Genomic DNA, 27,807 nt, shown 5'->3' with positions numbered 1-27,807 from the left:
CCCCCAACTCCCACCCCGGAGGCCTCTCAGAACCCACTGTTGCTCCCAAGACTAAAAGCCAAGATCAGCCTGAACCATCTGCAACTTTATTCAAGAGCAGAAATAAGTCATTTTCTAACAATAAATATAAAAAAAAATAATAATAAATTAAGGTTCGAAAAAAATACCCCACAAAACAAAGTCATTAACACTGATCGAATGTAAATGTTGTCTACAGGGCCGAGAGATAGGGCGGACTGGGGAGCGGGCAGGGACCTGCTGCAGCACCGGCCCCCCGCACCCCTGCCCCCCGCCTAGGAATGTCTGACACAGGCCATCCTCTGCCCCCAGCCCTGGCGGGGCCCCCCCGCCACACACACATTCTCTCCACAAAGTATAAAATATATATTAAAAAAAACCTCAACACAACCAAGCGTCCTGCGAGGGCCCCAGGAAAGCAACAGTTTGGCCAGTTAGGGGCCAGTTAGGGCTGAGGACGGGGCCTGGGGGTCTGAGGAAGGCACTAGAGGGACGAGGACCACTTTGGGTCTCACCTAGTCAAGTTCAAAGTCTGCCCTCTTACAGTGGGGGCCTTGAGGTACCCTGTGCACGGGCCCTGGGCCAAGCCCCCTTCTCCCGGATGGTCTCTTGCGGGAGACGGCGAAGGGAGGTCAGTTTAGAAACGTCCTGCGTGTCTGTCCCAAGACCTGGGTGGGGCTCCTGCCCCAGAGTTGCTGGGAACGTGGCGGTGCCCGCTAAGTGCTCGCCGCTGTCCTTCGTGGGGGAAGAGGGTCCGGGCCCCGGCTCCCTGAGCGTCTGCTCAGTTCGGTCCAGGGTGTGGTCCAAGACCCCCCAGCAGAGGCCTCAGGGGGCGTCAAGAAATAAATAAGGTCCCTGGTGGCCCAGTGCAGCGCTGGCAGGAAGGCCACTCTGTTTCTTCAAGTATTCTCGGCGGAGGGGGCGCGAGGCCCTGCCGGGCTCAGATGGGGATGCCCACGGTGTTCACCTGGTCCCTGAGCCCCAGCAGGCTGTAGGCGATGCGCTTCTGGTGGCCGGGCAGCCGCACTCCGATCCTCTTGATGTCACTGCGGGTGGGGAGGGACAGCAGGACAGTCAAGGCTGGGGGGCAGTGGCCAGGCATGGGGGACAGCTGGGGGAGGAAGCAGAGGGGGCCTTGAGGACCTGCGGGGCGAGAGAGGGGAGCCACATGCTAAGCCGGCTTGCCATCGACAGAGTCAGGAAAATGACAGAAGCCCTGACTCTGTGAGAAGTTTTGGGGTTCTTAAATCTTTGCAGTTATCTGTGAGGCAGGTGCTCTTTCTACCCCCATTTTGCACATTAGAGAACTGAGGCTCAGAGAGGTAAAGTGATTTGCCCAAGGTCACACAGCCAGTAGGTGGAAGAGCTGGAAATCAAACCAGCTGTGAACAAATGCCCCCCCTTCCCCCATCCCCAGTCTGTCGCTAATGCCCCCAAGCCAAGGCCTCCTCCCCACGCAATCCAGAGACTCTCCAGGGGCATCGCTTGAAGCCCCTCTCCCCATCCTTGAAGCCCCTCTCCTCATCCGTTGCCTCGTTTCACCCTCACTCCCTCCAAGCTCCCAGGGCGGGTAACTGGGGAGGGACCTGTCAAGGATTAACACTCCACAAATCTCTAATGGGAGGAGCTTGCCACCAGATCCAGGGACGGTCACCTGAGGCAGGTGTCTCCCCTTGTGGGAAGCTCAATTTCCGCACAGGTAAAAGAGACAGTGTAGCCCAGTGGAGGCTGGGAGGCCTCACAAACCAGCAGCCGAGGGGGAAGGCAGCATCGGTACCAGCAAGAGACAGCCGTGCCCAGGAGCCCGAGGCCCCCCCTCCCACCCTGTGAGGTACAGCCCCCACCCCCCAGGCTTTCCCTCCCCAGGCCCCTCCAGCCCCTCATAAAACCACTTCTGCTCCCAGGAACCCAGGAGCAGGGTATTTATTGCTCACCTTGGGAGTTTTCCTCCTCTACCATCCTCACCCACCAGCCCAGACCCATGAAAACACCTCGGTTTTTATGGGCCGTCTCTTGGCTGTAAGCGGAGCTAATTATACGGTGCCAGCTCCCATGTGCAATTCTGGAGACATGACTTTCCCACAGGCTCCGGGAGCCCGTGGCAGCAGCGAACTGCCCAGCAGGGAAGGGCAGGCCCAGGTGAGTGGGGAGTGGGGGCGGCTCCGGACCCCCAGGAGGGGCTGGCCGCTCCCACGGCAGCAGGAATACCAGAAGTTGGACACGTGGGAGAACTTCCTAAGCTACCACCCAAGTGGCCTTTCTAACTACACAGCTGGGGGCGCTGAAAAAGCAGCAGTGTTGCCCCTACACCCAGAGTCGCAAATCAAGGCCCGGATGGGCACTCAGGCCACCAAGGCAGGAGGCACTTACTGAAAGGGCAGGATCCCGCTCAACCCCAGACCCACTAAACTTGATGTTCCCAAGGCGGGGTGTCTGCATGCGATTGGGTCCCCCAAGACCCTGACATAGGGTTTAAGAACCGGTGGGTTATGTGCGCCCCAGGACAAGCGCTGAGACCTCGGTGCCTGGGCTCTTCCACCCCAGCTCGTCCCCACCCCTCCCAGGGACCAGGATAGGCCTGGCACACAGCAGGTCCTCGGGGAGAGTCTGCTGAAAGAGTGAATGAATGCATGCCACGGTGGGGACTGAGCCATCGTGAGACTCCTCTCCCAGAGCGGAGTGGTTAATCTCGCGGGGTGGAAGCTGAGTTTGCTTCTGAGGCCTGTTTATGAGGCCAAAGTCCTGGGGTGGGTGGGAGAAGGCTGAATTCCAGTCCCTGACCTCATGTCAAAGCTCGGGTGGTCAGGTCCTGTCTCTATGCCTCAGTTTCTTCATGTGTAAACAGGAGGCTTCCATTCCATGCTCCCAAGCAGCCTATCCCCACCCCCTCCTCTTTTAACACGAAGCCCCCTAAACCTTCCCCTTCCTTCCTGAGCACAAATGGCAGCACACTGGGATGAGGGTCCCAGGCCAGCCAGGGCCTGTGGCCTATTGCAGACCATCCCACGCTTGTTCTGGCCCCAGCCTCAGTTTCCCCTCAGGGATGCAGGGCAGCCACCCTCATCACATCCCCTCACAGGAGTGGGAACACAACACTGAAGCCCCCTTTGCACCGTCTGGTCCTTCTCCTGCACTCACAGTGCCAGCCCTGGCCCCAGGAAGTCCACGTACCCAGCGAGCACCTACTGTGTGCACCGGCCCTGCATGCAAGGAGAGGGGAGTGAGAAAGGGCTCAGTGAGCACCTACTGAGTGCAGCCCATGCATACAAGGAGAGGGGAGTGAGAAAGGGCTCAGTGAGCACCTACTGTGTGCAGCCCATGCATGCAAGGAGAGGGGAGTGAGAAAGGGCTCAGTGAGCACCTACTGTGTGCAGCCCATGCATGCAAGGAGAGGGGAGTGAGAAAGGGCTCTCGGAGCCTCGCGTGTCGGATCATTCGTTCACCCAGCAAACCTTCCTCCAGCGCCGAGCCTGTGCTAGCACGTGAAACCACAGGGCCCATCAACTTGTGCCCTTGACCCCCACACGGGACGCTGTCGTCCTGACACCGGACAGGGCCTGGTGGTGTACTGAGTGGTTTTCTGGGGTGTGACATCCACCCCTTCATTAGCCCCTCAAAAAATACTTCAGACCACTAGTCTAGTGTTTCTAGAAACCCAAGTGACTCTAAGATAGCATGGTGAGTGCTCAGGCTGGGAAGAGACGGTGGCTGTGCTCCCACAGGGGAGCAAGGGCTAGTCCCCTGGGAGGGGTCAAAGAGGCCAGGAAGGGGAGGGGGTGGGACGTGGAAGCCTAAATCCTGATCCCCTCGGGAAAGGGGTGGATTCTCCTGCGACCGGCTCCGAGCCTCTCGTTGGGATCCGTGGCATGTGCAGGCACAGGCTGAAGGTTTACAAAATTGCTTTGAGATCCCATTTATTTGTAGAGAGTCGGAGGGGAAGGAGGAGGCCGTGGTGGTGTGAGTCACGCCAGTGGGCCAGTGGGAGGAGGAGGGAGCCCTGAATGACTTCCTGCCTTTATCCAGGCCCTTTCAAAACAACACACTCTCCGGCACACACACAGCTCCCATCCATCCCGGGCAGCCCTGTCCCTGCTCGTGGGAAAGGAATTGGCCACGAGCACCCCGGGCTATTTCGGGAAGCCTCTGAGAACATGTGTTTCCTATAAGCGCTTCTGCCTGCCCTCGGCTCTGGCCACCAGCAAAGAAGCCGTGTTGTCCTTGGTGGGAGCCCCTGCAGGAGCGAGGGTGCTGGTCCAGGCTCCCAGGGAAAAAGAGGGAGCAAGGGAACCCCAGGATTTGCCCATGGGCCACAGGAGGAAAGTGAAGGGGTGCAGGAAAAGAGGGGAGCAGTGCGGATTAAGCCCCTACTGCGTACCAGGTGTGTTAACCGCGTCGCACCCATGCCATCCCCGCAATGGGAAACGGAAACCAAGGCTCAAAGTTGGACCTAATTTCATCAATGTCACCTGCTAGGAAGCGGCAGATGTGGGACCTGAACCCAGGTGTGAATGTAGAGCGTGAGCCTGTGACCCTGCCACAGACGGGCAGCAAGAGAGATCTGGGACCTGTCTCCCGGCTCCACGTCATGCCTCCGATTCCCATTGCCGCTGTCCCCTGAGGGGGGTTGTGGCCTTGGCCTGCGGGTCAGGAGCCCAGCTGACCAGCTTCCAGAGGCCCCAGAGAGCGTCCATGCACAGGCCCAAATCCCAGAACTTCTGTGACCCGGAACCGGGGGAGGGCCCAGCTTGTCGCCTCCAGGCATGTGGTTCCCAAAACCTCCCGGCCTGTTCCTGCCAAGACCTTGGACCCTGCACAAGCTGGGCTATTGGGATCCATCGCTATTTTTAGAAGCACAAAAGGCTAAGAGGATAATGTCTTCTCCTTGGGACAAGAGGAGGTGTCTCTGCCAAGGCTGTGCCGGGAAAGGTCCCCATCCACCCTGGAGCTGGGAAAGACAGAAGAGCTCCCACGGGGCAGCCTGACAAAGGGCCAAACCCAGGACCTGCAGAGGGCAAGTGGGACTTCTGGCAGGGCCGAGGGTCAACCCCAGGGAGAGAGGTGCCTGGGAGGGGCTGGCTGGGGACTCTCTCCTTGGCCTCCCGGAGAGGAATGCTGCTCTACTGGCTGTGCGACCTCATCCAAGCCAGGTCACCCCTCAGCCTCAGTTTCTGCACTAACGACCGATGTCCCCTGAGCTCTGGACCCTGACTGACCAGAACTGGGATCCTCCTCTGCCCACAGCGGCTACGGGACCCTGGGCAGGTCACCACACTGCTCTGCACCTGTTTCTCACCTGTCCAGCGGGGACATAACAGGACCTGGCCTGCCAGGTTCTCACGAGGACTGATTCAAAGCGCTTGAGCACAGAGCCGGCACATAGTCGGCCCTGGATAAACGGTAGCTCCCGTCGCGGTTACAATTGCTATCATTTCCCACTCTGGAAAGACGTGCAGGAAGGGGAGGGGGTGCCCGGGAGAGTGGGCGCCCAGAACTGCAGCTGCCAGCCTGGCTCTGCCCTTCCCTTCTAGGGGACCCCCTCACCCCAGAAGAGAGAGACAGAGCAAAGCAGGGAGCTCTGGGAGGGCAGGTTGGGGGGTCAGAGGCTGCCTCTGGCGGGGCCGGGCTGGGGTCCGACTCACTCGTTGGTCATCTGCACCACCTTCTCGATGGCCGTGTAGCCAGCTGCCATGAAGTGCTCCGTGTACTGCTGCATCTTGATGGACTCCAGCCACTCGGACACCGTGCGGAAGGGCACCCCCTCCGAGCCGCTGGTGCTGGGCAGCCGGATGGACACCCTGCAACAGGAACCAGGTGAGGGGTGGCAGCCCCCGGCCCCCTTGCAACCCGAGCCTGCCGCTCCCTATCCTGGGCAATTCACTCAGCTGCCCCGTGCCTCAGTTTCTTCTTGTGGGCAATAGGGAGGCCAAGTCAGGCAGGGCCCAGTGAGACAGGCTGGCACTCGGGAGCACTCGGTGTCTGCAACTCCTACTGCCCCTTGGCTCCTGCTAACAAGACCACCACCAAGGACCACCAAATCACGAAATGCTACCAGCAGACATTTGGGGTCCTGGGGTCACAATCCCAGCCTGGCCACTTGCCAGCCACGTCAGATGGAATTACTCTGTCTCAGTTTTCTCGCCCACAAAATGGGTATATTTTTAGGCTCCATCTCGTAGGTTATTCACATGAGTTAAAACGTGTCAAGTGCAGAGCGTGGTGCCTGCCGCACTGACCACACACGCTGGTCGCTTCTGTTAGGGTTCCCGAGGCCCATATGGTCTGAGTAAAGCTCATGTGTGACCTCTGAGTGCCACCCCTGCCAGCTGCCCCTGGCTGGCTACTTGACCATGTGGCAGGAGTCTGTGGGAGGGAAGCTGGGGGTCGCTGAGGGCAGAGGGCGCAGAACTCACCGGGGGTCGAAGTCCGCCAGGGTCTTGAGGGAGTCGGGGGCGCGAATGAGCTTGTCCAGGATGCTGACGATGTCGGCGAACTTGGGGCGGCGGGCGCGCTCCTGCTGCCAGCACTGCATCATGAGCTGGTAGATGGCGGAGGGGCAGTCCATGGGTGTGGGGAGCCGGAAGCCCTCGTTGATGGCTTTCATCACCTGGGGGGCACGATGGTCAGGGGTGCCGTGGCGGGAGGCCACCGAGACCTCATGCAGCCAGGCCCCTGGGGCCCAGCACGTGGAGGTGGCAGGGGAGGGAAGGGAAACAGAAACATCCCGGAGGCAGACAGGATGGGCCTTTCTTGATGCACGACCTGCAGAGCTACCCAAAGGGCAAGTGCTCTAGGGCTGTCCCCAGAGTTCCGTGGAGGAAGGGACTCTTTACAGGGCACCCAGGTGACAGCCAAGCTCTGCACCCTGCCCCCAGCCTCCCTCCTGCCGCTCCGCCCCCTCCTTCTCTTCACCTGCAGCTGGCCACCTATTGTATCCTTGGTCTCAGCAGAGACGTGACCTCCTCGGGGAAGCCTCCCCGGCCACCAGGCTGGCTGAGGCACCAGGCACAGACACACACACATATATACACACACACACGTACACACACGTGTGCACACATGTACACACAGATACGCATGCCTACCCCACTCCTTGTTTCCTTGCTTCTGCACTCTCTAAGCTGTAAGCAGGGACTGGGGTCTGGGCCCCAGAGCACGGCTGGGCACGTAGTAGGTCCTCCATAAACATTTACTGAATGAACCCGAGAATGGTCTCTACCAGATGAAGATTAGACCTTAAAACACTTCTCTGGCCGGCCCTGGGGTTTGGGAATGCGTAAAGCGTTTAAGTTCAGGCCCAGGCAGGCCTGGGTAGGGCCAGCGGACCCACCTCGTGGTTCGACAGCTCCCAGTAGGGCCGCTCCCCATACGTCATCACTTCCCACATGACAATGCCATAGCTCCACACGTCGCTGGCCGAGGTGAACTTGCGGTAGGAAATGGCCTCCGGGGCTGTCCAGCGGATTGGGATCTTGCCGCCCTGCGGGGGACCCGGGCCCAGTCACCACGGTCTCCCCCGGCTGGCCCCAGCACCGTCACGGCCAGGCCTCAGGGGCCCTCCCCGTGCTCCTACAGGTGCTCTTGCCTCCTGCGGTCCACGCCCAGGTGTGCAGGTGAGAGGCCCCGGGCAGGGTGAAGGCTGCTTCCCCCTCAAAGCCCCCACCCTCAGCACTGACAGCCCCTCCCTCACTCACACTGGTGGTGTAGGTGGCCTCAGGGTCGTCCTCCAGTACCCGGGACAGGCCGAAGTCAGACACCTTGCAGACCAGGTTGCTGTTGACGAGGATGTTGCGGGCGGCCAGGTCGCGGTGCACGTAGTTCATGTTGGCCAGGTACTTCATGCCGGCCGCGATGCCCCTCAACATGCCCACCAGCTGCAGCACGCTGAACTCGCCGTCCTTCTCCTGCCAGGGCACAGACCCTCAGCCGCCAGCCGGCCTGAGCCCACTGGGGCACCCCTGGGCATGCCGGCCCCCCACCCCCGCACTCCTGCCCACCACGGCCCACGTCCTCACCCGAAGGAACTTGTCCAGGGCCCCATTCTCCATGTATTCGGTGATGATCATCATAGGCTTGTCTGTGGGAGGAGGACAGGTGAGAGGGAGGCAGGCCCGGGTGTGCGGGAGAGGGGGGCACAGCCATGGACGGAGCCCCGCCAGGTGGCCCGGGCAGGCAGCCCCTCTCCACCCCCATGTGGTCAGGCCCGAGGGTCTCCCAGGGCTCACATTTGGAGACGACGCCCTCCAGGCGGATGATGTTGTGGTGGCTAAACTGTCCCATGATGCTCGCCTCGCTGAGGAAGTCCACCCGCTGCTTCTCCGTGTAGCCGGCTTTCAGCGTCTTGATGGCCACGGGGACGTCCTTCTTCCCTGAGGACATCTTCAGTGTACCCTTGTACACCTCCCCGAACTCTCCTGCGGGCAGGCCAAGTCAAGGGGGGCGCCCCAGTCAGCCCGGGTGCCGGCTCTCCCACCTGTAGGGCCCACCACCTGCCTCCCCCAGCAGGCGCGCCAGCCTCACCTGCTCCGATCACCTTCTGCCGAGTGACACAGGACGGATGGATCTCGGTGGTGAACTTGAGCACAGCCTGATTGGGGTCCTCGTATGTGTGGGGGTCCACATATGTCTTCAGGGGCTTTAGTTGTTCTGGAAGAGGGAAAGGGTGGGGTCACAGACAGTTCAGGAGGGGCCCCTCTGAGGGGTTGCCCTAGGAAGGGAGGATGAGGTCACACGACCAGGGACCTCAGGGACCAGGCAGGGGGACACAAACCCTCTGGCTGAGCCCCTTAGAGCTGCCTACGGAAGCCTCTAGGCCCACCGCCAGTGCCCCGGGAATGCCCGGGCTGCCCCCACGTGCACCACAACTAGGGAGGCCCTGGGGAAGCAGGGCCCAGGCTGGGCCAGGAGCAGGGGCTGCGCCTCACCTGACTTGGAAAAGTAAACGTCCTCCGAGGACTGGCGGGCTCGTAGCTTCTTCCTCCTGCAAGAACCCCGTGGGGAACCAACACACAGGGAGGTCAGCCAGGCCCACTCTGGCCGAGGGAGCCCTGGGCCTGCTCTGGTCCTGAGGGTGGCTGGCGAGCTCAGCACCACCGCCAGGGCAGAGGCACAGAGGAAGTGAGCGAGGGCTCACTCCTGGGGGTCTGCGCCCTGTGCGGCCCCTTAAGGAGCTGTACTGAGGGCTTCCTGCCTGCGCGTGCAGAGGAAGTGTGGTCACACTGCTCATAACAAGAGCAGAGACGATGACCACCACGTCCCAGGCCCCCACCGCGTGCCAGGCATGGCACCAGGCTCTCATTATATCTTCCTGCTGTCCGGAGGCAGGGATTAGACCAGACCAGAGACTGGATTACATTAGATCACCGCCAGCCCCACTGTGCAGATGAGGAAACCGAGGTTCCTGCGCTTCTGTGTCCCGCGCCAGCGGTCTGGAGCCCCTGACGAACCTGCAGTGGATGAAGAAGCCGATTCCGGCCAGCACCAGAAGGAAGACGACGCAGACGGCCACCCCGCCAATCACTGCCATGTTGCTAGATCCTTCCAGGGCTGTGGGGGAGACCAGCGGATGACAAGGGAGCCCCCCCCAAAATCACAGCAACACCCCCATTGCACCCAAGGCCCACCTTAGGGGCACCTGGGTCTCAACTACGTGCCAGGCGCTTGCACTTGTGAAGACTCATGAGGAAGCTCACCCCCACTTCACAGCTGGACACTGAGACCTGCCCAGGGATCTCCCAGCAGGTGTTCCCAGGTGGCTGGGACTCGAAGTGCTGGCCCTTTCTATGGTACGGATTTGAACTTGGGTGGGTCTGCCAGTGCCAGAGTCCCCACCCTTCCTCCACGTGACACTGCCGTGAATCCATGTCCCCGGTCCTGCGCCCTCCGCCCCCGATCCTTCCCTCTGCCCAGGCTTGGGCCAGCCCACACACTTCTAGGTCCTCTAATCTACTTCCTCCTCCCAGGATGTCTCAACTGCTCAGTTTCAAAAAGGGCCCCGGTCCCCCAACTCACATAGCGTCTGGAACTCGTGCACCTTGCTGCCGGCCCCCTGGCCCTCCTGCGTCAGCGCCTGAACCTGGACTAGGTAAGTGGTGTCTGGAGCCAGGTCATCCAGGGTCACGGAGAAGCCCTCAGTGCGGCGCACGTTGTAGCTGTTGGAGTCCCCCTGTGGGTGGCGGGCGGGCAGGGGAGCAGGCAATGAGGAGAGCAGGCGGGGCCTCGGCTTGGCCACCCCAGCTAGCAGGACGGCTCGCCTAAGTCGGCAAACTTGAGGCCCTCCTTACAGAGGAGACTGAGGAAACTGAGGCTGAGAGGTGAAGTGACTCACTCGAGGGCAGAACCAGCAAATGCATAAATGCCTGATGACCCAGGACACATGACCCAGGACTCAAAGACCCTGCTTCTTGTCCCCACCCTGACTGAGCCTTCCAAGATCCAGAACCCAGTGCCTTCTCTCCTACAAATCTCTGCCGGGCTGTAACTCTCTGGGAGACCCCATGCCTCAGTTTCCCCATCTGCAGAAGGGAGTGTGTTCAGACGGCTGTGTGGTGCCCAGCCCGCCACATGACCTGGCCCTCTGGGAGTTACCTTCTTGCGGTAGGTGACCTCGTACTTCCACACGCGGCTCTGCTGCAGTAGCGGGATGCTCCAGGCGACGCTCAGCGAGGTGGTGCTGCGGCCCTCCAGCCTCACCTTGGGGGGCTCTGGGCAGGACAGTGGGTGGGGGAGGGGTCACAAGCAGACCCAGAGCCAGTCCCCCACAGCCCCAGCTCTTTGGACCCCAACCTGGGATCCTAAACTTCCAGCTCCAGAGCACAGAGCCCCGAGACCTCGCCCCGGCCCCACCACAGTGGCTGGCACATCAGCAGTGCCCCATGAGTATTTACAATTCCATAGATAATAAAAATAAGGCAACAGCTGACTCTTGCTGAATCCCTTCTATGGGCCAGGCCCTGTTCTAAGAACCTGATATATAATACTTCACATCTTCTCGATTATTGCCCCCACTTTATAGGGGAGAAAACTAAGGCCCAGAGAGGTTAAATAACTTGTGACCACAGTTACAGTATTCAGAAGTGGCCCCAGAGACTACACTATATTTTTTTTTCAGACAGAATCTTGCTCTGTCACCCCAGCGAGGGTGCAGTGGTGTCATCATAGCTCACTGCAACCTCAAACTGCTGGGCTCAAGCAATCCTCCTACCTCAGCCTCCCCAGTAGCTGGGACTACAGGCGCCGCCACCATCCCTGGCTAATTGTTTCTATTTTTAGTGGAGACGGGGTCTCCTTCTTGCTCAGGCTGGTCTTGAACTTCTGGACTCAAGCGATCCTCCCGCCTCGGCCCCCAGAGTGCTGGGATTACAGGCGTGAGCCACTGGGCCCAGCCCAGAGACTACACTTTTAACCACATGCTCTATTGCCTCTCTCTGAACACAGCTGAGCCCGGGTGGCTGTCCTCTTTAAGTCCTCCCTGGGCAGGCCACACAGGGCGCGGACGCCACCCCCAGCCTCACCTGTCTGATTGATGCTGACACTGGCGGTGCGGAAGCTGCGGCTCGTCACCAGGCCCGAGACCCCGTTGCGGGCCTCTACGGCGAAGGTGTAGTTCATGTGGGGCTCCAGGTCACTGACGGTCACGCTGGTGCGGGTCAGCGCGTGCGGTGGCTCTGAGTAGTGCACGCTGGCCTCACAGGGCCCACACTCCCCGGACTCAGGCCAGCACTGTTCGCAGGTGACGCTATAGATGATGTCTTCACGGCCCCCGTTGTCCTGGGGGGGTGTCCAGCGTAGCTCCACTTTGGCGCCCATGCCCACGGCCGTGAGGTAGTGCGGGGCAGAGGGTGGGCCTGCACAGGGGGCAGAGGTCAGTGCTCCACTGGACCCAGGTGGCCCTGGACATGTCACCCTCGGTCACCCCTCCCTGACCCATGGCAAGACTCACGCGTGCAGGGCATCGACAGCAGGTCCTGAGGTGCCCGGAAGTAGCCTTCCTCACACTCGCAGGAGGTGGCACCCTCGGGGGACGGCAGCGTGTGGGCAGGGCACTCCAGGCAGGGGCTCTCAGACGCCTCGAACTTAAAGAGCCCAGGCGAGCAGGCTGGCGGGACAGACAGGACACAGGGACATCGGTTCAATCTGCTCCCACCCCCACCGACTGTGCCACACACCCTCACGGGGGCACCCCCAGCCCCGGCGAGTCGATAAGCCCCTGTGCGCCTGTTTTCTCATCGGGGAAACGTCTCGTGCTGAGGAAATGCGTGGCAAGCAGCGGCGTGCGCTGGGCACCGGGAAGTGCCTCGCCCTCACGCTACACGCCTTCGCACCACTCCCGCTGCTCTCGCAAGGCGCCCCACGCCCCTGCGCCTGGCGTTCAAGGCCACGTCTCGCCTTCCAGCTTCCTAAGAACCCTATCGCGGGCGGCTCAGCACTGAGCTCGCTGCCCGCCTGCCTTATCGCCTCGAATCTGCGCAGACCAGACTGTCGGGTCCCCATCTGGGCGGCTGTGAGCTGCCCAGGGCCATGGCTGCGTCTCCTTGACAGTGTTTGTTTGGTGACTATCACCACCACCCCGATTCCCAGCCGGCCTCACCGGCTCAGGGTGCCACCCCTGCGGGTGCCCCCCCACCTCTGCAACCCGAGGACCCGCCCGCCTTCCCGTTCCGGGGCTGGCCGACCAGAAAGCAGGAAAGGCCAGGCCCCCAGCATTTTCTCTGGCTCTGCTTCCAGGGCCTAGTCATTTCCGCCGCTCACAAGGGCAGCCAGGATGTGGCTCTTCCTCCCCCAGTGGCCGGTCCTGTCCTGGCCGGCTGGGGCTCAGGCACCTGACTCCGGTGGGTGTCCGGTGGGAGGCACTCTTCCTCCCACCACCCTATCCTGCCTCTGCCCCAAGCCCCTTCCTGGACCCACAGGCAGGAAGCTGCCCAGACACAAGGCCCAATGTGCAGGGCTGTCTTAGGCTTGGGCAGCTACTAAATTGGCCAGGGTGGGTTGGGGTCTCCTATTGACCTCCCCCTACAACCTACCATTACCCTCTTTAGCATATTCTGAGGAGAGGATCCTCAGATACCTCCTACCTCAGTGCCACGTTCATCAAACACTCACTGATCCTCTACCCCGTGCCTGGCCCCTTGCTGGGCCTGCACTGAGATGAATACAAAGGCCATGGACAAAGGTCAGGGAGCTGAGCATCTGACCAGGTCTACAACGAAGGGGTGGGAAAGGGAGAAGGGGAAACAACCTTGGCCAGCGGAGTCACAGAGAGGACATTTCAGCTAGGGTTTAGAGGCTGCGTAGGAGTTCAGCAGGGCAGAAATACCAGGAGAGGGAGTTAGGAATGAGAAAGCACATGATTAACACAGAAAGTGTTAGTGGCTTTGTGGGCACAAATGTGGGGGAACAGCAGGCAATAAGGCAGTTGAGAAAGGCCTTGAATGCCAGGCCAAGAAGATGAGACTTTATCGGGGGGAGGGCAATGGAGAGCCACTGAAGGTCTGGTGTAGGAAACAATGACAAAGTCAGATCTGCACTGTCAGGAAAAATTCTTGGACAAAGGCTGCCTGAAAGAGCCAGGGGCAACCTGGCCCCTGGTGGTCTGAGGACAACCCCCTCCAGGGAAGCCAATTTCAAGTGCCCTGGCCCAAGCCAACCTCTGACCAAGCCAGGTCTGTTAACCTTCAAGCCTGGAGTCTGGTGCCAAGACCCTCTTTGTCCAGGCCTGTGTGACCAGAGGTGTGGAAAGGGACTGGGAGTCGGGGACAAGGGCTCAAAGGACACCAGCTCTGTACGGTCCTGGACAGTGACTTCCTGTTCATGACTCTGTCCACGGAGTCAGACTGCATGCCTGTCCCCTCCCCACCTTGACCCCAGGGCCACACAAACGGCCTCTCTCCCGCCCTGGGCCCATGCTGCCTCGCCAGACCCTCCACACAGGCCCCGGGAGCTCGGGCAGGCGCCGCGCCACTGGGAAGAGGGCACGTCCAGGGTCACGCAGCAGGACAGAGGAGGGACCGACTCCTGCTCTGTGCAGAGCCTGGAGCCCTAGTGACAGTGACCTCCGATAAGCACCTACCGTGTGCAGGGCCCAGGCCCAGCACTTGCCATTCATTTAGTCCCTGCAGCAAACCAGTCCTGCGCGGGTGCTAGTAACACCCATTCCGCTTTGGAGGCGGAGAAACAGATGCTCAGAGGCAAAGCAGCTCGTCCAGGGTGTCCGAGCAACTAAGACAGGAAACCAAAACTTGGACTGAAGATGCCTCACTTTGAGCCTCTGTCCCTTCCCACCTCTGTGCTTAGCAACACCTCAATTTAGAGCAAAGAGAATTCAGTGTTCTGAGACAAGCCTGAAGACAATGAGTCCTGACCTGCTTCAACAGCCAGAAAATCCCAAGACGAATTTCAGAGCAGCTGGAGCAGTGTGTCTGCCCCAACCCCCAACACGGATCTTCTCAACCTGGGCACATTCGTGTCTGTGAGAAGAAAAGTGTAGACTCCAGCCCAGGAGGTTGGGTGGTCTCCCTCAAGCCCCAAATGTCTTTCAAGTCTCCCATTGTATTTAAGAAATCCATGTGTATTTTGCATTCCTCCCCATAACATATCTGCTATAGTACAAAAATAGCTCTCTCCGCCCCCAAATCTTCAAGTAAAAATGAGGCTTTGGAAAGCTGGTTCAGGCTTATCCTGGGGTTTCAAGTCCCCCAGATGCCCTAACTTGCCAAGGGGCCTAAGCCCTGGGTGAGCGCTGGCTCCAGGTGGTCCAGGCCTGGCAGAGTTGGGGCGCTCAGGGGAGGCAGGTCCGGTCCCTGGAACCACGGTCACATCTGCCCTGCCCAGCCCAGCTCTCAGGCCGGGCAGCGGGCCACAGGCCCTGCGGCTCAGACTTGGGTGCACTGAAGGCTTTAGCCACCTGTAAACCCCCACAATGTGCCGACTCCCCACCATGTGGTTGTTCCCAAGCCCCTCAGCCCTATACCAAGAGGAGGAAGTGGGGCAAGAGATGGGTTCTTTGGCCCCAGAGCCCGGAGGTGGCCCGCCCGCTGCCGCCAGGAAAGAGGGAATTTGGAGAGATTTCCGCTGCGGATGTGCCAGATAATACAGTGGAGAGGCAGCGTCAACAGGACAAGTGCTTGCCTGACAGCTCTGCTACCCCTCCTCCAACCACAGAGCCACTGGGGGCTGTCCCTGGGGCCCTGCCAGAGCTTGCAAGTGCTCAGGGGGCCCGGAGTTCGTGAGTAAGACCCCAGCAAGCTCCCGTGTCTTCCTGACTTTCCCTGGTTGGATTTCCCTGCATTCTGGGCAGGCAAGTGGGGACAGGGGCCACACATACTCAAACACAGCCACAAAGACCAAATACCCACTGTCCCTTAGCCAACCAGAAACTCCTATGCATCCTTCAAAACCCCTCAAGCTCCTCTACACAGCCCTCCCAGACTGCCCAACTCCTAACCCCCCTGTGCCCCATCAGGGCATCTATTACTCAATCTTATGTTTGCCAAATAGAAATGAGCACTTCCTACGTGTCTGGCACCACGCTGGGTGCTGGGACAGGACGGTGAGACAGATAAACACCGTTCAGCTCCAGGGGAGTTCACAGCCTGGCTTTCAGGCTCCATTTGAAATTATTTCTGCACCTACGAGGCTGGTAGCTCCTGGGGAGCAGGGCTGGGGTCTGACTTAACTGTGTCCCAGCACGGGTCAGGCGCGAAGTAGGTAGGTGCTCAGCTGCAGTCTGTGGAATGCATGGACGGACAGGTGAATGAATGAGTGAGCGGAGGGCAAACCTCCCAAGTGCACGTTAAACATACTCTCTGGGGCCACGGAAGTGAGCAGCATTTCAGCGACTAGGAAGACCCCATGACCGGGACGCCCACCTGCCTGGCACGAGAGCCTGACTTTGGCACACCCATGGCACACCTGTGGAGGGCTCCTCTGGGCCCAGGTGCCTGGCAGGCCCGGGCCACTCCGAGCAGGGGAACTGGGGCACGGTGGCTGCACCTAGGGCTGCACCCCAGTTTTTCCAGTTCCCGATGCCCGCCCCTCAGGTGGCAGCACAGAGTGACTCAGGGACAGACGCCCTCTTCTGACGCAAGTCCAGCCCCCAGCAGAGCCCATCTGCCCCAGGCCCAGCCACCTCCCAGGTGTCAAGAGGTCAAACAGCAATTCACCTGGGGCCAGTCACCTCCCTAAGCCTGGCCCAGCGACCGCAGGTGCCACCTCAGCCCAAGGATGTGCGGACTGGACTGTGTCTCCTGGCCCTGACGGACCGGGAACAGCAGCCTGTGAACTATTGACCCAGCAAATGAGGGGACTGATAACTCCAGACCCTGGTGGCTTCTCACTCCACAGCAGGCTGTCGCCCTGCAGAAGGGCGGCCCGTCTCCACGGCCGCCGACTGCTGCCAGCACCCTGCCCCTTTCACACACACCCTGGGGAATTATCTGCGGGCACATTCCTCCACCAAGCCGAGATAAGCACGGCTCCCCGCCAGCCCCGCTCCTGCTCCCTCCCTAGCACCAGCCTTTTATCTTCTGTTTGCTTTCCCTGGCCTCCTTCCTTCCGTTCTGGGGACCCACTTACCTCCGGCGAGGCAGGGAGGGGCTGGCAGAGCTGCCAGCACCTAGGTCTGCCCCCAGTGTGAGCTGAGGGCGAGGCGGGCAGGGAACAGAGGTCAGAGCCACCACCCAGGGGTGCTGCCACTGTGGTTCCCCCCACCCGGCAAGACCGAGGAAGCACCATGGAAATAGGGCCTGGTAGCATTCCCCAGGGAGGGGACAAGTCTGAGAGCCACAGTGAACAGCTCACAGGGGCCCTGGCCTGGGGATCGGCCATGTCCTGACAAGGCAGGACACCTGCCAGCAGCCCCTGCCACAGCCCAAGGCCACCTTGCCTAGAGACCACCCAGACCAGGGCCACCCCCTGCCCAGGGGACACTTCCCCGTCAGCTATGGACCCTGGGCTAGGCCATGCCAGCACTGGGCTCGGGATGCCAGCACTGGGATCCCCTCCTTGCCACACATGTGAGTCACATGATCAACAGCTTGCCAGGTTCTCAGATTGAGCCCCAGCAGAAAGTGACAGGAGGTAGACTCTGGGCACCAGGTCGGCAGGGTCCTTGAGAGACACTGGTCCAACCCACTTGTTTTACAGGTGAGGGGGCTGGGGCCCAGCCGGACTTGCCGGGGTCACACAGCTTGTGGGTGGAAGGATACGTGCCAGGGGCAACTGGGGACAGGACACTGCCCTCCTCAGGCCAGGTCCTGGTTCTTTTGGTCACTGGTCACTGTTTCCTCTCTGGGCCCCCGTTTCCTCATCTGTAAAATGGGGAAAAGTCCTCATCCTCTCTGGGTTGTTTGTGAGGACTGAAGGAAACCCCACTTATGAAACGTGTATCATGGTACCTGGAATGGGGAGTCCCTGTGACCTGGGGGATAATGAAACTCGAGTAGGGAGGGGATATCCCCAAGGAGCTGGGCCCCGAGGGAGCAAGAGCCTCTTGGGAGGGAATTCCGGGCCCCCCACAGCCCCCGCCTCCAGCTCTGGCCTCCCAGCTGCTGGGCCCAGCCTCTGGCCAAGGCCGCTGGCCACCTGCTCACCTGGCCAGCCATCCGCCGGCCGAGGCGCCAGCCGGGGCCCCGCCAGCTCAGCTGCCGATGCCAGCGCAGGAAGCAGAGACAAGCAGGGAGACAAAGCAGCCCCGGGGGGACGACGGTCAGCCTGAGTGACTCCACTGTCCCCGGGGCAGGCCCGGGGGGGTGGGGCAGGGGCCCAGAGGGAAGCTGGCTCATTCCTGACATAGCTCACGGGAGCTCTCTGGGCAGCGTGCCCACCTGTCCAGCACAGCACCTGGGAGGTGCCTCCCTTCCGCTGCCCACTTAACTCTTTCCTGAGCTCCGGGCTTCCGGGGGAAAGAGCCCTGAAGAGAAACGGACAAACTCTCGGAATAAACCGGACAAGGTGCTGGGTGACCTCAGGGTAGCCTGGCCCCTCTCTGGGTTCAGTTTGTCATCCGTAGAAGCCCCAGTGGGAGAATCTGGGTCTTTGACAAACCCCGCACCTCCCTCCAGTTCTCCCTCAACGTGCCTGGCAATGGTCTCCCGCTCACCCCTACCTCTGATGGAGCCCAAAACACCCTGCAGCAGGACCTGCCATCCCAGGGCTGCCCAGAGAGCCCATCCCAGGGCCAGGAGCTGAGTCAGGGATTCCAAAGGAACTGGTCATTTCCCACCCCATTTCCTGACCCATCCTGCAGCCTGGGCGCTGCTGCACCCTCTGGATTCAAATCCTGATGCATGCTTGAGCCCAGGCGTTCGAGATTGCTGTGAGCTTAGATCACACCACTGCACTCCAGCCTGGGTGACAGAGTGACCCTGCCTCAAAAAGAAAAAAAAAAAAAATTCTGATGCAGCCACATCCTAGCCATGTGAATCCAGGCAAGTCTCTTCACCTCTCTGAACCTCAGTATCTTCATCTGTTAAATGGTATGATAATAGTCCCTGCTTTGAAAGAAAGTGCCGCGAATTCAGCAAGAGCGTCCGGTTAAAGCACTTGCTTAGCTCAGTGCCCTGGGAAAGCACTTGTCCATGGCAGTGATTGTCATTATCTCCATGAGCATCATGATCAGGGACACATAAAGACGAGCCAGGCTGGGGGTCCCAGCATCTCACACACCAGTGCCCACCCACACCGAAAGGAATTTGGGTGGGGGTCCCCAGGAGGAAAACTCAGGGCAGTAAATGGGCGGCTGGCAATCAAGAGGGTCCCGCCAGCTAAGTCAGAAGTTTCGCTCTCAGAAACTAGTCCTCTTGCTGGGCTGAGTCTTCCTAAGAGGGGACTGCTCAGCCCTCTGCAAACAAAGCCTGCCAGAACCCTGACCCCCATCTCCAGAGGAGGGAAGGCTGCCCCCCTTCCTGGAGAGACCCCCCCCCATTCCAACCGTCCACTTATCTCTGCACGGCCTGAATCACCAGCCTGTGGAAAGTTTTCAGCTGCCCCTCACCCCCACCCCCGCATTCTTGTGTGAGGATGTCATGTGGGAGGGGCCTGCTCGCCCCACTGGGCTGCCTCGCCCCCCCCCACCCCACAGTCATTGTCTGAAACTGGGAGTGTGCGTTTGAGGTCACCTAAAGCAGGGGCCGCCTGGGGAAGAAGCAGGGGCTGCCTGGGGAAGGGGCTCACTCCGCACAGGGAAGCTGGGGGCACAAGGGGGTGATGGGAAGGGTCAGAGCGGAGACCACACCACAGGCTTATGGCCAGGAAGCCTCTTAGGGAACTTCTCATCCAGGGGTTGACAGACTGTGTTAAGCAGGGTTCTGAGGATTTGCTGTGGGAGGTAAGTGGGGCCCATTGGCAAAGGCTTCAGGGTCCTCCAACACCTCAACCCCTTCATGGGTTGCAGGATCCACGGCTAAAAACCAAGTGTACAGTCTGCTGGTGTTGAATTTTCTCATTTCGCTCACAGGAAACCTACGGCCAGAGGTGAGCTGGGATTCACCCAAGGTTGCCCGGCGGGCGTGTGCAACTGCAGAGACTAACCCTCAATTTCTCAACACCCGCTTATCTCAGCAAAGAAGCTCCCAGAGAGAGGGGGTGAGCTGGCCTTCCAAAGGTCGGCCCGCATTCCACAAATGCCCTGCCCCGTGGCCATTTCCAGAAAAAGTCACCCATTGAAAAATCCACGTTGCTGTGGAGATTTCCGCTGCCACAGGCCCTGCCGCACCAAGCCACGGCCTCCTCAGCGTGAGCTCGCCGTGCCCAGGCCCCATTCCCAGCGAGAGTCTGATTCAATCCGCCCCTTTTCTGGGCTCAGTTTGTCATCAGCAGAAGCCCCCATGGAAGAATGTGGATCAGTAAACTGGGGCGGGCCCTGATGCTCCCTCCACCTCTCCCCCAACACGGGCATTTTTCAAAAGTACTCTGAGTCCAGTTCAATCACCTCCATGTACAAAAGAGTCTGAGGTCCAGAGAGGTTAAGTGACTTGCCTAAGGGCACACAGTGAGCTAACAGAAAGGAAACTAGCTCCTGGGACTATACCACGTGTCCACAGTGCTGGTGCATAGTAGATACTCAGGACGCATCTGTGGGATGAATCAAAAATAACAGCTACCCTTAAAAGTACTATGTGTCAGGCACTGACCTAAGCATTTTACGAGCATTAAGTCATTTGATTATCACAACCACCCTGTGAGATGGACACTACAATCATCTTCATTTTACGGATGAGCAAACCCAGGCACAGAGAGGTTAAGGAAAGGGCCTAAAGTCACACAGCTAAATGCAGAGCTGGGATTTGAATTCAGGCATTCTCGTTGTAGGGTCCTCAAGTTTAGCCTCCCCACTATACTGTTTCTCTATTCACTTTTCTAGATGAAGGAGTGGATCCAGTCATAAATACGGAAACCGAAGCCCAGGGAGGCGCTATCATGTCCCTTCACAGAACCACTGCATGTCGGAGCAGGGATGAGCCTACCAAGATCCCACGGTCGCCGAGCTGAGACTGGAACCCAGGAATGCCGCCTCCCGCCCCAGAACCCCTTCCCTGCCACCTGGAACTGTCACTCACCCTGGCAGGTGTCCTCCACCTTCTCGTAGCCCGCCTGGCACAGGCACTGCCCGATGGGCACCAGCCACTCGCCATCCACTGCACAGTGCATGCGGGGCTCTTCGCCCCCCGGTGGCACCACAGCATGGTCCACGCAAGTGCCAGCCACGGTGGCCAGGGAGGGTGCGTCAGAGCCGGCGATGGTCTCAGGGAAGCGGGCCAGGCCCTGCAGCAGCTCAGGGCACTTCTTGTAGTAGACGCGGACAGAGAGCAGCGCCACACAGGCGCCAATGTCCTGGAAGGCCAGGTAGAAGCCCTTGCGGGTGAGTGGCCCCACGGAGCGCTCCTCCACGTTCAGCTTCACGTGGCGCGCCTCGAAGTCACCGCTCACGGTGATCTCGTCGGGTGCAATGGTGTCAATCTTGGTGAACTGGCGCTTCTGGAAGTTGGTGCCGTAGTCCACGTCCGACTCAGCATAGTAGAGGTTGAAGGTCTCCTTGCAGGAGCTGGCACCGCCGGGGAAGCTATTGCAGTCGCGCACGGTAAACTTGAGCTCGATGAAGATGCGCTCGGCCTCGCCGCGGTACACCCAGTTGGTGCGGAGCCAGTTGTCCTGGTCACCAGACACCACGTTGCACACGGTGTACATGTAGATGGGCATGTCGTTCATGATGTTCTGCATCAGGTCCCACTGTGTGGGGAAACCACAGGTCAGCGTGGGCAGGTGCCCTGGGGGAAACTGAGGCCCAGGTGGCAGAGTAGGGCATCAGGAAGACGCATTCCAGTTCTTGCTCTCCCCATTCTACACAGAAGGAAACTGAGGCCCGGAGAGGTGCAACTGAGGCAGAATCTGTCCCCTAGTCTTTCTGGCCCCAATGTCTGAACCTTGATATTACAAAGGGATGGAGTCTGGGGGCTGTGTGTGACCTCAGCCAGGTCACTTAAGCTTTCTGAGTCTCAATGTCCCCATCTGTACAATGGGAGCAAGATCCCCTGCCTCGTAGATTTGCTGTGAGGATAAATGACATAGTGTCTACAAATGCCAAGCACAGTGGTTGGCAGAAAGTAACAGCCATACGGCCGTGGTATTATTATTGTTGCTATTCACTGTGCATGCGGGTGTCCATATACCTGTGAGTGGCAGGGGAAGGGTTAATTCAAAAACAATGGCTGATCCTCCAACATTCAGGATTTGGCTTTGGAGCAGATCAACGTGTGTTCTTCCCTCGGAACATAGCTTGGCCTTCTCTGGAAAAACTTCCCAAGTGGGGCCATGGTTGGGCCAAGTGTCTCCCTCTGGCTCCCAGTCTCATGTCCCCGCAATCATAGCACGTGGCACAGGGGACGCCTACGTCTGGCTCCCACACTAGATTCTGAGCTCCTTGGGCAGGGACTGTATCTAGTTCGCCTCTGTATCCCCAGGGCCTACCTGGAACAGAGCAGATGCTCAGGGAAGTATTTGTTGAACGAATGAACAAATGAAAGCAGAGGAGAGGAGGAGAGAGGCCTGTGTTGCACTGTGTGGTATTGGCCAGGGCCCTGTATGCCCTTGGGCCTCAGTTTCCCACTCTGTATAATGACTGGGTTGGATGAGGTAATCTGTGTTCCCTCCCAGCTGGACATTCCCGGATCCTAGAAATCCGCTCAGAGCTACATCCCAGGCCTGCCCAGAGCTAGAGTGACCAGAGACAGGCACCTGGCTCACATAGATCTGGCCAGCTATGGGTTCCATTCCAAGAAGCCCCCTGGAGACACCCCTCTCCCCAGTTCAGGACCCCAGGACAAAATCGGCAAGGACCCATTGTACAGAGGGAGAAACCGAGCCCAGAGAGCAGCAGTATCTTCTCCAAGATCACACAGGAGTCACATGCAGAGCTGGGGAAGGACCCCAGGGCCCTGCCCACCAGCCCTGGCCACAGCAGGGCAGTCGGAGGAGAGGAACCCTGGGTGGGAAGGAGCAGGAAGGGGAGCAACAGCTGGGCAGCGGGAAAGGGGCCCCGGCAGGAAGGAACTTGATCAGGCCTGCCTGTGCCCTGTCTCTCCTTCACCCCTCACCTCCTGGGCTGAGACCTCAGGATGGGGGAGTCTTTAACCCCTTCCCTCCCAAGAGGTGGGTGGAGGGAGCCAGAAGGTCCCTGTGACCATTGGCCCTTCTGGGGCACCGAGGCTCCCACTCTGCCAGGGCCTCCAGCCGTCCCCCCAGCTCCTCCTGCCTCTCAGCCCTCCCCACCTTCCCACCCCCAGCCAGCCCCAGGGTGAACCCTGGCTGAGCTGCTGGATCGAAGCCAGGCCCCACGCTCCCTGGGTCTCAGTTTCCCCATCTGCACAGGAGGGGACCAGCCGCCCCATTCCCACCCCAGCCCCGTCCTGACAGCTTACGTACCCCTTTGCCATACGGGTGTGTGAGCCAGCCGAGCTCCCCCTTAGCTGCAGCAAAGTCCAACAGTACAACTGGAAGAGAGACGGGAGGGGGGCCGGGTGAGCTGGGGGGCGCCTCCACGAGTCGGACCATGGCAGAAACCGTGGGAGTCCCTCCTGGAACCCCAAGAGGCCTTGATGGCCTTTTCAGCTCTCAGACAGAGAGAGACCTGACTACACAGGGTCACCGTAGCCAAGAAAACCGTCCCTCCACAAATAGGGAAACAGAGGCCCAGAGAAGGCGTGGGACCCAGTCGAAGCCACGCAGCAGGTTGAGGTCAGGACTGGGCCTCCTGTCTCCCGCCACGCCGCCCCCCTCAGCCAGCCCCCAGCTGGGCAGGGCAGGCCGGGAGCTCAGCCCAGCGGGAGAACGGCAGCTGGGCAGAGTGCTGGGGCGAGCGGGGGGGTATTAAGTGGCAGCACCCCGCCCCGTCTGCTTCCTTGAACAAGTCCCCTCACAGCACTTCACACACACGTGGGCCTTGGGGACGGTGGCCCAAGGACGCTGCTATCTGCTTCTGCACCATTCCCCCAGCATGGAACACCCCAACCCTGCTCGGGCCGCGCAGCACGCACATATGCACATGTATGTACACATGTGTCTCCCGCACTCCAAGAAGAGAGCGCTGTTAACAGGTGGGAACAGCTCCAGGGGAGGGGGGAAGGGGGGTCTCTGGAAACTGATCTTCCCACCACAAAATCCACAGAGCAGGCAGGATAAAGCCCTGAACCCACAGGGGCCTCTAAGAGGGGCCCAAAGATACACACAGCTGGCAAGGTCCCCTCCCTGGGAAAGTCGCTTCCACCGCCCCCTGCCCTCACACCCTGGCCACTGCCCTGCCAGGGGTACCAGGGATTCCCGGGAAACCAGGGATGGAAACCCTTGCAGGGGACTTTCCAGGCTCAGAGGGACCAGGTGCCAGGACCACAAGGTCCTCAGAGAGTCATCTGGAGCCTGGCGAAGGGACACACTGCCAGGGGCTTCCCTAGACCTCGCTCTGCCCTCAGGCATCTCCCATGGGTCCACTTCTGGTCCTCTGCCAGGCTCAGTGGCCACAGGTTCTGCCCCTCCTCCATTTCCAAGCAAAGTCCAGGTAGCTGCCAATAAGCACTACCTTCCTTGGAGGGGAAGAAGAGTGGGGAAACTGAGGCATAGAACCTATGCAAGGTCCCAAGATTTGGAGGATAAAGTCCTAGGTGTCGAGGGAAGGGGCCAAGTAATCGCTTCCTCTGAGCCCTGGAGCATGAGGAATCTGACCTCAAGAAGCAGCATCCCTCAAGGCCAGGCAGGGGCAAGGCTGCAGCTCCAGGCAGGCTGGGAGCAGGGATGGATGGCTTGGTTTGGGGACATGGAGGTGGGCTCTGAAGGTGGTCTTAGAAGCCCTCTCCCGAGGTTAGATGGCCTCCCTCCCTGGGCTGAAGGCCCCAGCCTGGGTGTGAGGCGCTGCTACCCTGACCGCTGACCTGGGCCAAATCTCTCTAGGAAGGGCCCAGCTGCCCAGACAGAGAAAAGGAAATCCGATGTGGCACCGGCCCCATGGCAGAAGCTGTGGGGATAGGGGAGGTGACTGGGGGAGGGGGGCAGGGATTTGTTCGGACATGCCCAGGGCCCCGGCTTGGAAAACTCACTAACCCCACTAGTAAATGGAATGTTCCGGCTACACAGGAAGGAATCTGGAGGCTCCTGGCTTTAGCAGGGTGGGTAGGAGGACAAAGGTGAGTGTTCCTCACAGTCCTGCACACACACCCCTGGCAGGGACAGGCAGGGTGGCAGGAAGCTGAGGTCTGTGCCCCTGAAGAGGGGCTCATCCTCCTGGTTCTGAAGGGTTAACCTGGCATGGAGGATTTCCCCCAGCCCCTCCCAGGAAGGCCCTCCCCTTCCAGCCTGGGCCTGGCTCTGGAAGGAGCACAGGGCTCAATCTGAGAAGAAAAGAGCCCTCACACAGGAAGGAGCCTCCCCCAGGGGCTTCTAGCCACGGCCCCCTCCCCGGGAAATTCCCTAGAACCAACCACCAGGAACAGGAGGCGCCCAGCCCTGGTCCCTCCGCCCCGACGCGGGTGCGGCTCTTTCCCTGAGTTCTCCCAGGGCAGAGGCTCCTGCTTCCCCGCAAGGAGTAGGAGCCTGGGAGCTCCTCAGATGCCCCAGACGGCTTCACTGAGAGGCCTGGGCAAGGGAAGGCCTATGCATGAGCCCTCTGTCCCCTCACCAGCCCATCCCTGGAAAAATCCTCCTTCTTTGCCTGAAGTTCCACCATAAATGTCATCTCCATGGGTCCACATTGCTTTACAGCTTCTGCCACAAATGGAAGACTACCACCCACTCCCTACTGTCACCTCCCTGCTCCTCCAACCCTCTTTAACCATTACTAGCTAATACCTAAAGAAAGGGGGAGGTGAGGACTCGGTGGGGGGGAAACATGAAGAGAGAAAAAAGATAGGGGACAGAGGGCAGGTTGGGCCTTTGCAGAATCAAGCAGCCAAGGACTTCCCAGGCCTGCTGGCACTGTCCACCCCCAGCAGCATCCCAGCTCAGCACCCCCTGCCCACCCCCAGGCCCCTGCCCAGGCATGCCCCCCTCCCAAAATCCTCTATGAAGCCAACTACAAGGCAGGGGCCCTTGACTCTGGCAGCCCAAGAAGCCAGATGCTCAGGTCTGACCCTCTCTGTGCAGAGGGCCTTGGCTGGTGAGGGCTCAGGCCTCCCTCAATTTACCCATTAGTAAAAAGAGGGCAGACTCAGTAGCTGTTGAGGACCTAACAGGTTCCCCCTGAGTCTCCAAATACAGCAGGGCAGGTGGGGGAGGGGGCAGGAAAGGAGAAGAGAAGTTTGCAGCAACCCAGGTTAGGGGTGGAAAGGGCATGTGTGTCCTATCTGCCACCCAACCCACCCCCAGGCAGACCCACCACATCCAGCCACACACCCCAGGAGCTGAAACCTGCAGCTGCCAGCTGGGCCATCACTGCCACCCCCATCCAGGCACACTTCCCTGGGAGTCACTCACAGGGACTTTTGGAGCCTAAGCAAAACTGTTCTACTACCCAGTACACAAGTCTTTCCTCTTCCATCCCGTGGGGGGACGGGCATAGGGTCTGAGATAATCACACTGGCTGGGGACAGATGGACATGGGACAAGGCAGCTCAGGCTTGCGGGCTGGCGGCTAGGGCTGCAGCGGCAAAGCGACCGCTTAATCCCCCCTCCTCCCCCGTGGGCAGCCTAGGAGAAAGGCTTGCAGTGATTCCAGCTGTCTCTCCCCTTCTCTCCAACCACAGTCCCCCACAGGAAGGGGGAGGACCAAAAATGGGGGGTGGTATTGAGGGTCGCAGAAACCCCTGCCATGCGCGCTTCCCTGCAACCAGAGCTCCGGGTTGGCACCAGAGGGCCTGTCTGCTCCAGGGACTGGGACAGGATGCCACCCCAACAACACCCTCCGCCCCCCAAGGTCTCGGCTCTGGCCTCTTTTCCTCCCAACATGGACTAGCAATACCTCCGACCAGTTTAGGAGGCGGAAAAAGAAATCAAGGTTTAAGGAAACTTCTCACCCACCCAAGGTTTCCTCCACTCCCCCCTCGTGGAGCCTGCGGAAGCCGGGGGAAAGCTTGTTCTCACCGTTGGAAACCGAAGCCGGCCTCAGCTGGTTGGACAGGGAGGGCTCGGCCAAGGGCAGGAGCCCCCATCCTCCCCGCGACCCTAGCTGAGGGGCGACGCCCCCAGCCACACACCCGCCCCGCCCTGAGCGAAGTCAGCGGCCCCTCGGCCAGCGCGGCTCCGGGAACGCTGGGCGGGGGAGGGTGATTCAGTCCCCCACCCCCGGGGTGCCCCGGCTCCCTGGTGGCCCTGGGGTGACGGCTCCGCACCTCGGCGGGCCGCGCCCCCACCTGCCGCATTTCCTCGTTCTGAGTCACCCCTTGCTCAGAACGCTCGACTTTGGGACTTCCTGTCCGCACTCGCGGCCCCTAACCTGCCCCGGAGGCCGGGAGGGCGGCTAGGGAAGGCGAAAGGCGCGCGTGGGCAGGACCGGCCCGAGCCTCCCCCCACGCCCTCCCCGGGGACGGGAGGCAAAGGGGGGCGTGGAGAAAATCTCAGGGAGCAGGAGCCTCGGCAGGGGGCTCCCTGCCCGCCGAAGAGCCCCCTCCCCAAAATGCGGGGCCTCCGCAGAAACACCTTCTCTGCAAAACTTGGGCAAGTGAATTAGTGAATTCAGGTCGCTAAGACGCTGAACCCGCGGAAAGCCCCCCAGAACCCCCTTCTCCAAGGGACCCCCACGTCCCGCGCCGGGATGCGTTCCCGGAGCCGCTGTCGAGGCTGCAACCGCGTGGCGTGCGCCGCGTCCCCTTCTCTGCGGCCTCCGAGCCCCGCGCACCGGAGCCGAAACCCTAGTCGTCTCTGGAGCTCCCATAACCCCGGGAGGGTGTCCCAGGTTCGTCCGGATCGCAGCCCGCACGCCCTCCGGACCCCAGCGCGCCTGGACCAGGCGGCGCCGGGTCGGTCTCCAAAGTTGCGCGCGTCCAGGCGCGCCGGGCTCGGGGAGGCGCTGGGGTCCCGGGCTCGGGCGGCCCGGCTGGGTCCGACCCGGGCGGCAGCCGCGCGCACTCACCTTCCTTGCCCTGTGCCGCCGCGGCCGCGGCCAGCGCGCAGCCCCACAGCAGGGCGAGCCAGGCGCGGGCTGCCCGGCGCTCCATGCCGCGCCCCTCGCTCTCGGTCCGAAGCTCCGCGCCCGCTCCCGCACGCCCGCACGCTGGCCTCGGTGACCAGCTCCTGCCCGCCGGTCCGCGCGCAACTTCTGCCCCTCCCGCCCGAGTCCTTAATGGAAGTTGGGTGAGAACGGGCTCCTGTTCATTC

At 60.4% G+C, this 27,807-nt stretch overlaps 1 protein-coding gene across 1 annotated transcript; it reads right to left on the bottom strand.

Annotated features, from left to right (window-relative positions):
* Nucleotides 1-70: 70 nt before the first annotated feature.
* Nucleotides 71-27,807, bottom strand: EPHA2 (EPH receptor A2). Its single transcript, XM_012662637.1, has 17 exons — nucleotides 27,563-27,807; nucleotides 22,933-23,000; nucleotides 20,571-21,240; nucleotides 11,957-12,112; nucleotides 11,529-11,861; nucleotides 10,603-10,718; nucleotides 10,027-10,180; nucleotides 9,462-9,561; nucleotides 8,940-8,995; nucleotides 8,536-8,661; nucleotides 8,241-8,429; nucleotides 8,031-8,092; nucleotides 7,710-7,919; nucleotides 7,346-7,495; nucleotides 6,429-6,622; nucleotides 5,658-5,813; nucleotides 71-1,064 (listed from the first exon to the last, which is right to left on the bottom strand). The coding sequence occupies exons 1-17, from the start codon at nucleotides 27,645-27,647 to the stop codon at nucleotides 959-961; spliced, it is 2,931 nt and encodes a 976-aa protein (XP_012518091.1). The 5' UTR covers nucleotides 27,648-27,807; the 3' UTR covers nucleotides 71-958.

Source organism: Propithecus coquereli, unplaced genomic scaffold (genome assembly GCF_000956105.1).
Source record: "Propithecus coquereli isolate 6110/MARCELLA unplaced genomic scaffold, Pcoq_1.0 Scaffold77, whole genome shotgun sequence".
Lineage (NCBI taxonomy): Eukaryota > Metazoa > Chordata > Mammalia > Primates > Indriidae > Propithecus > Propithecus coquereli.
This window is presented reverse-complemented; position numbering and strand designations above follow the sequence as displayed.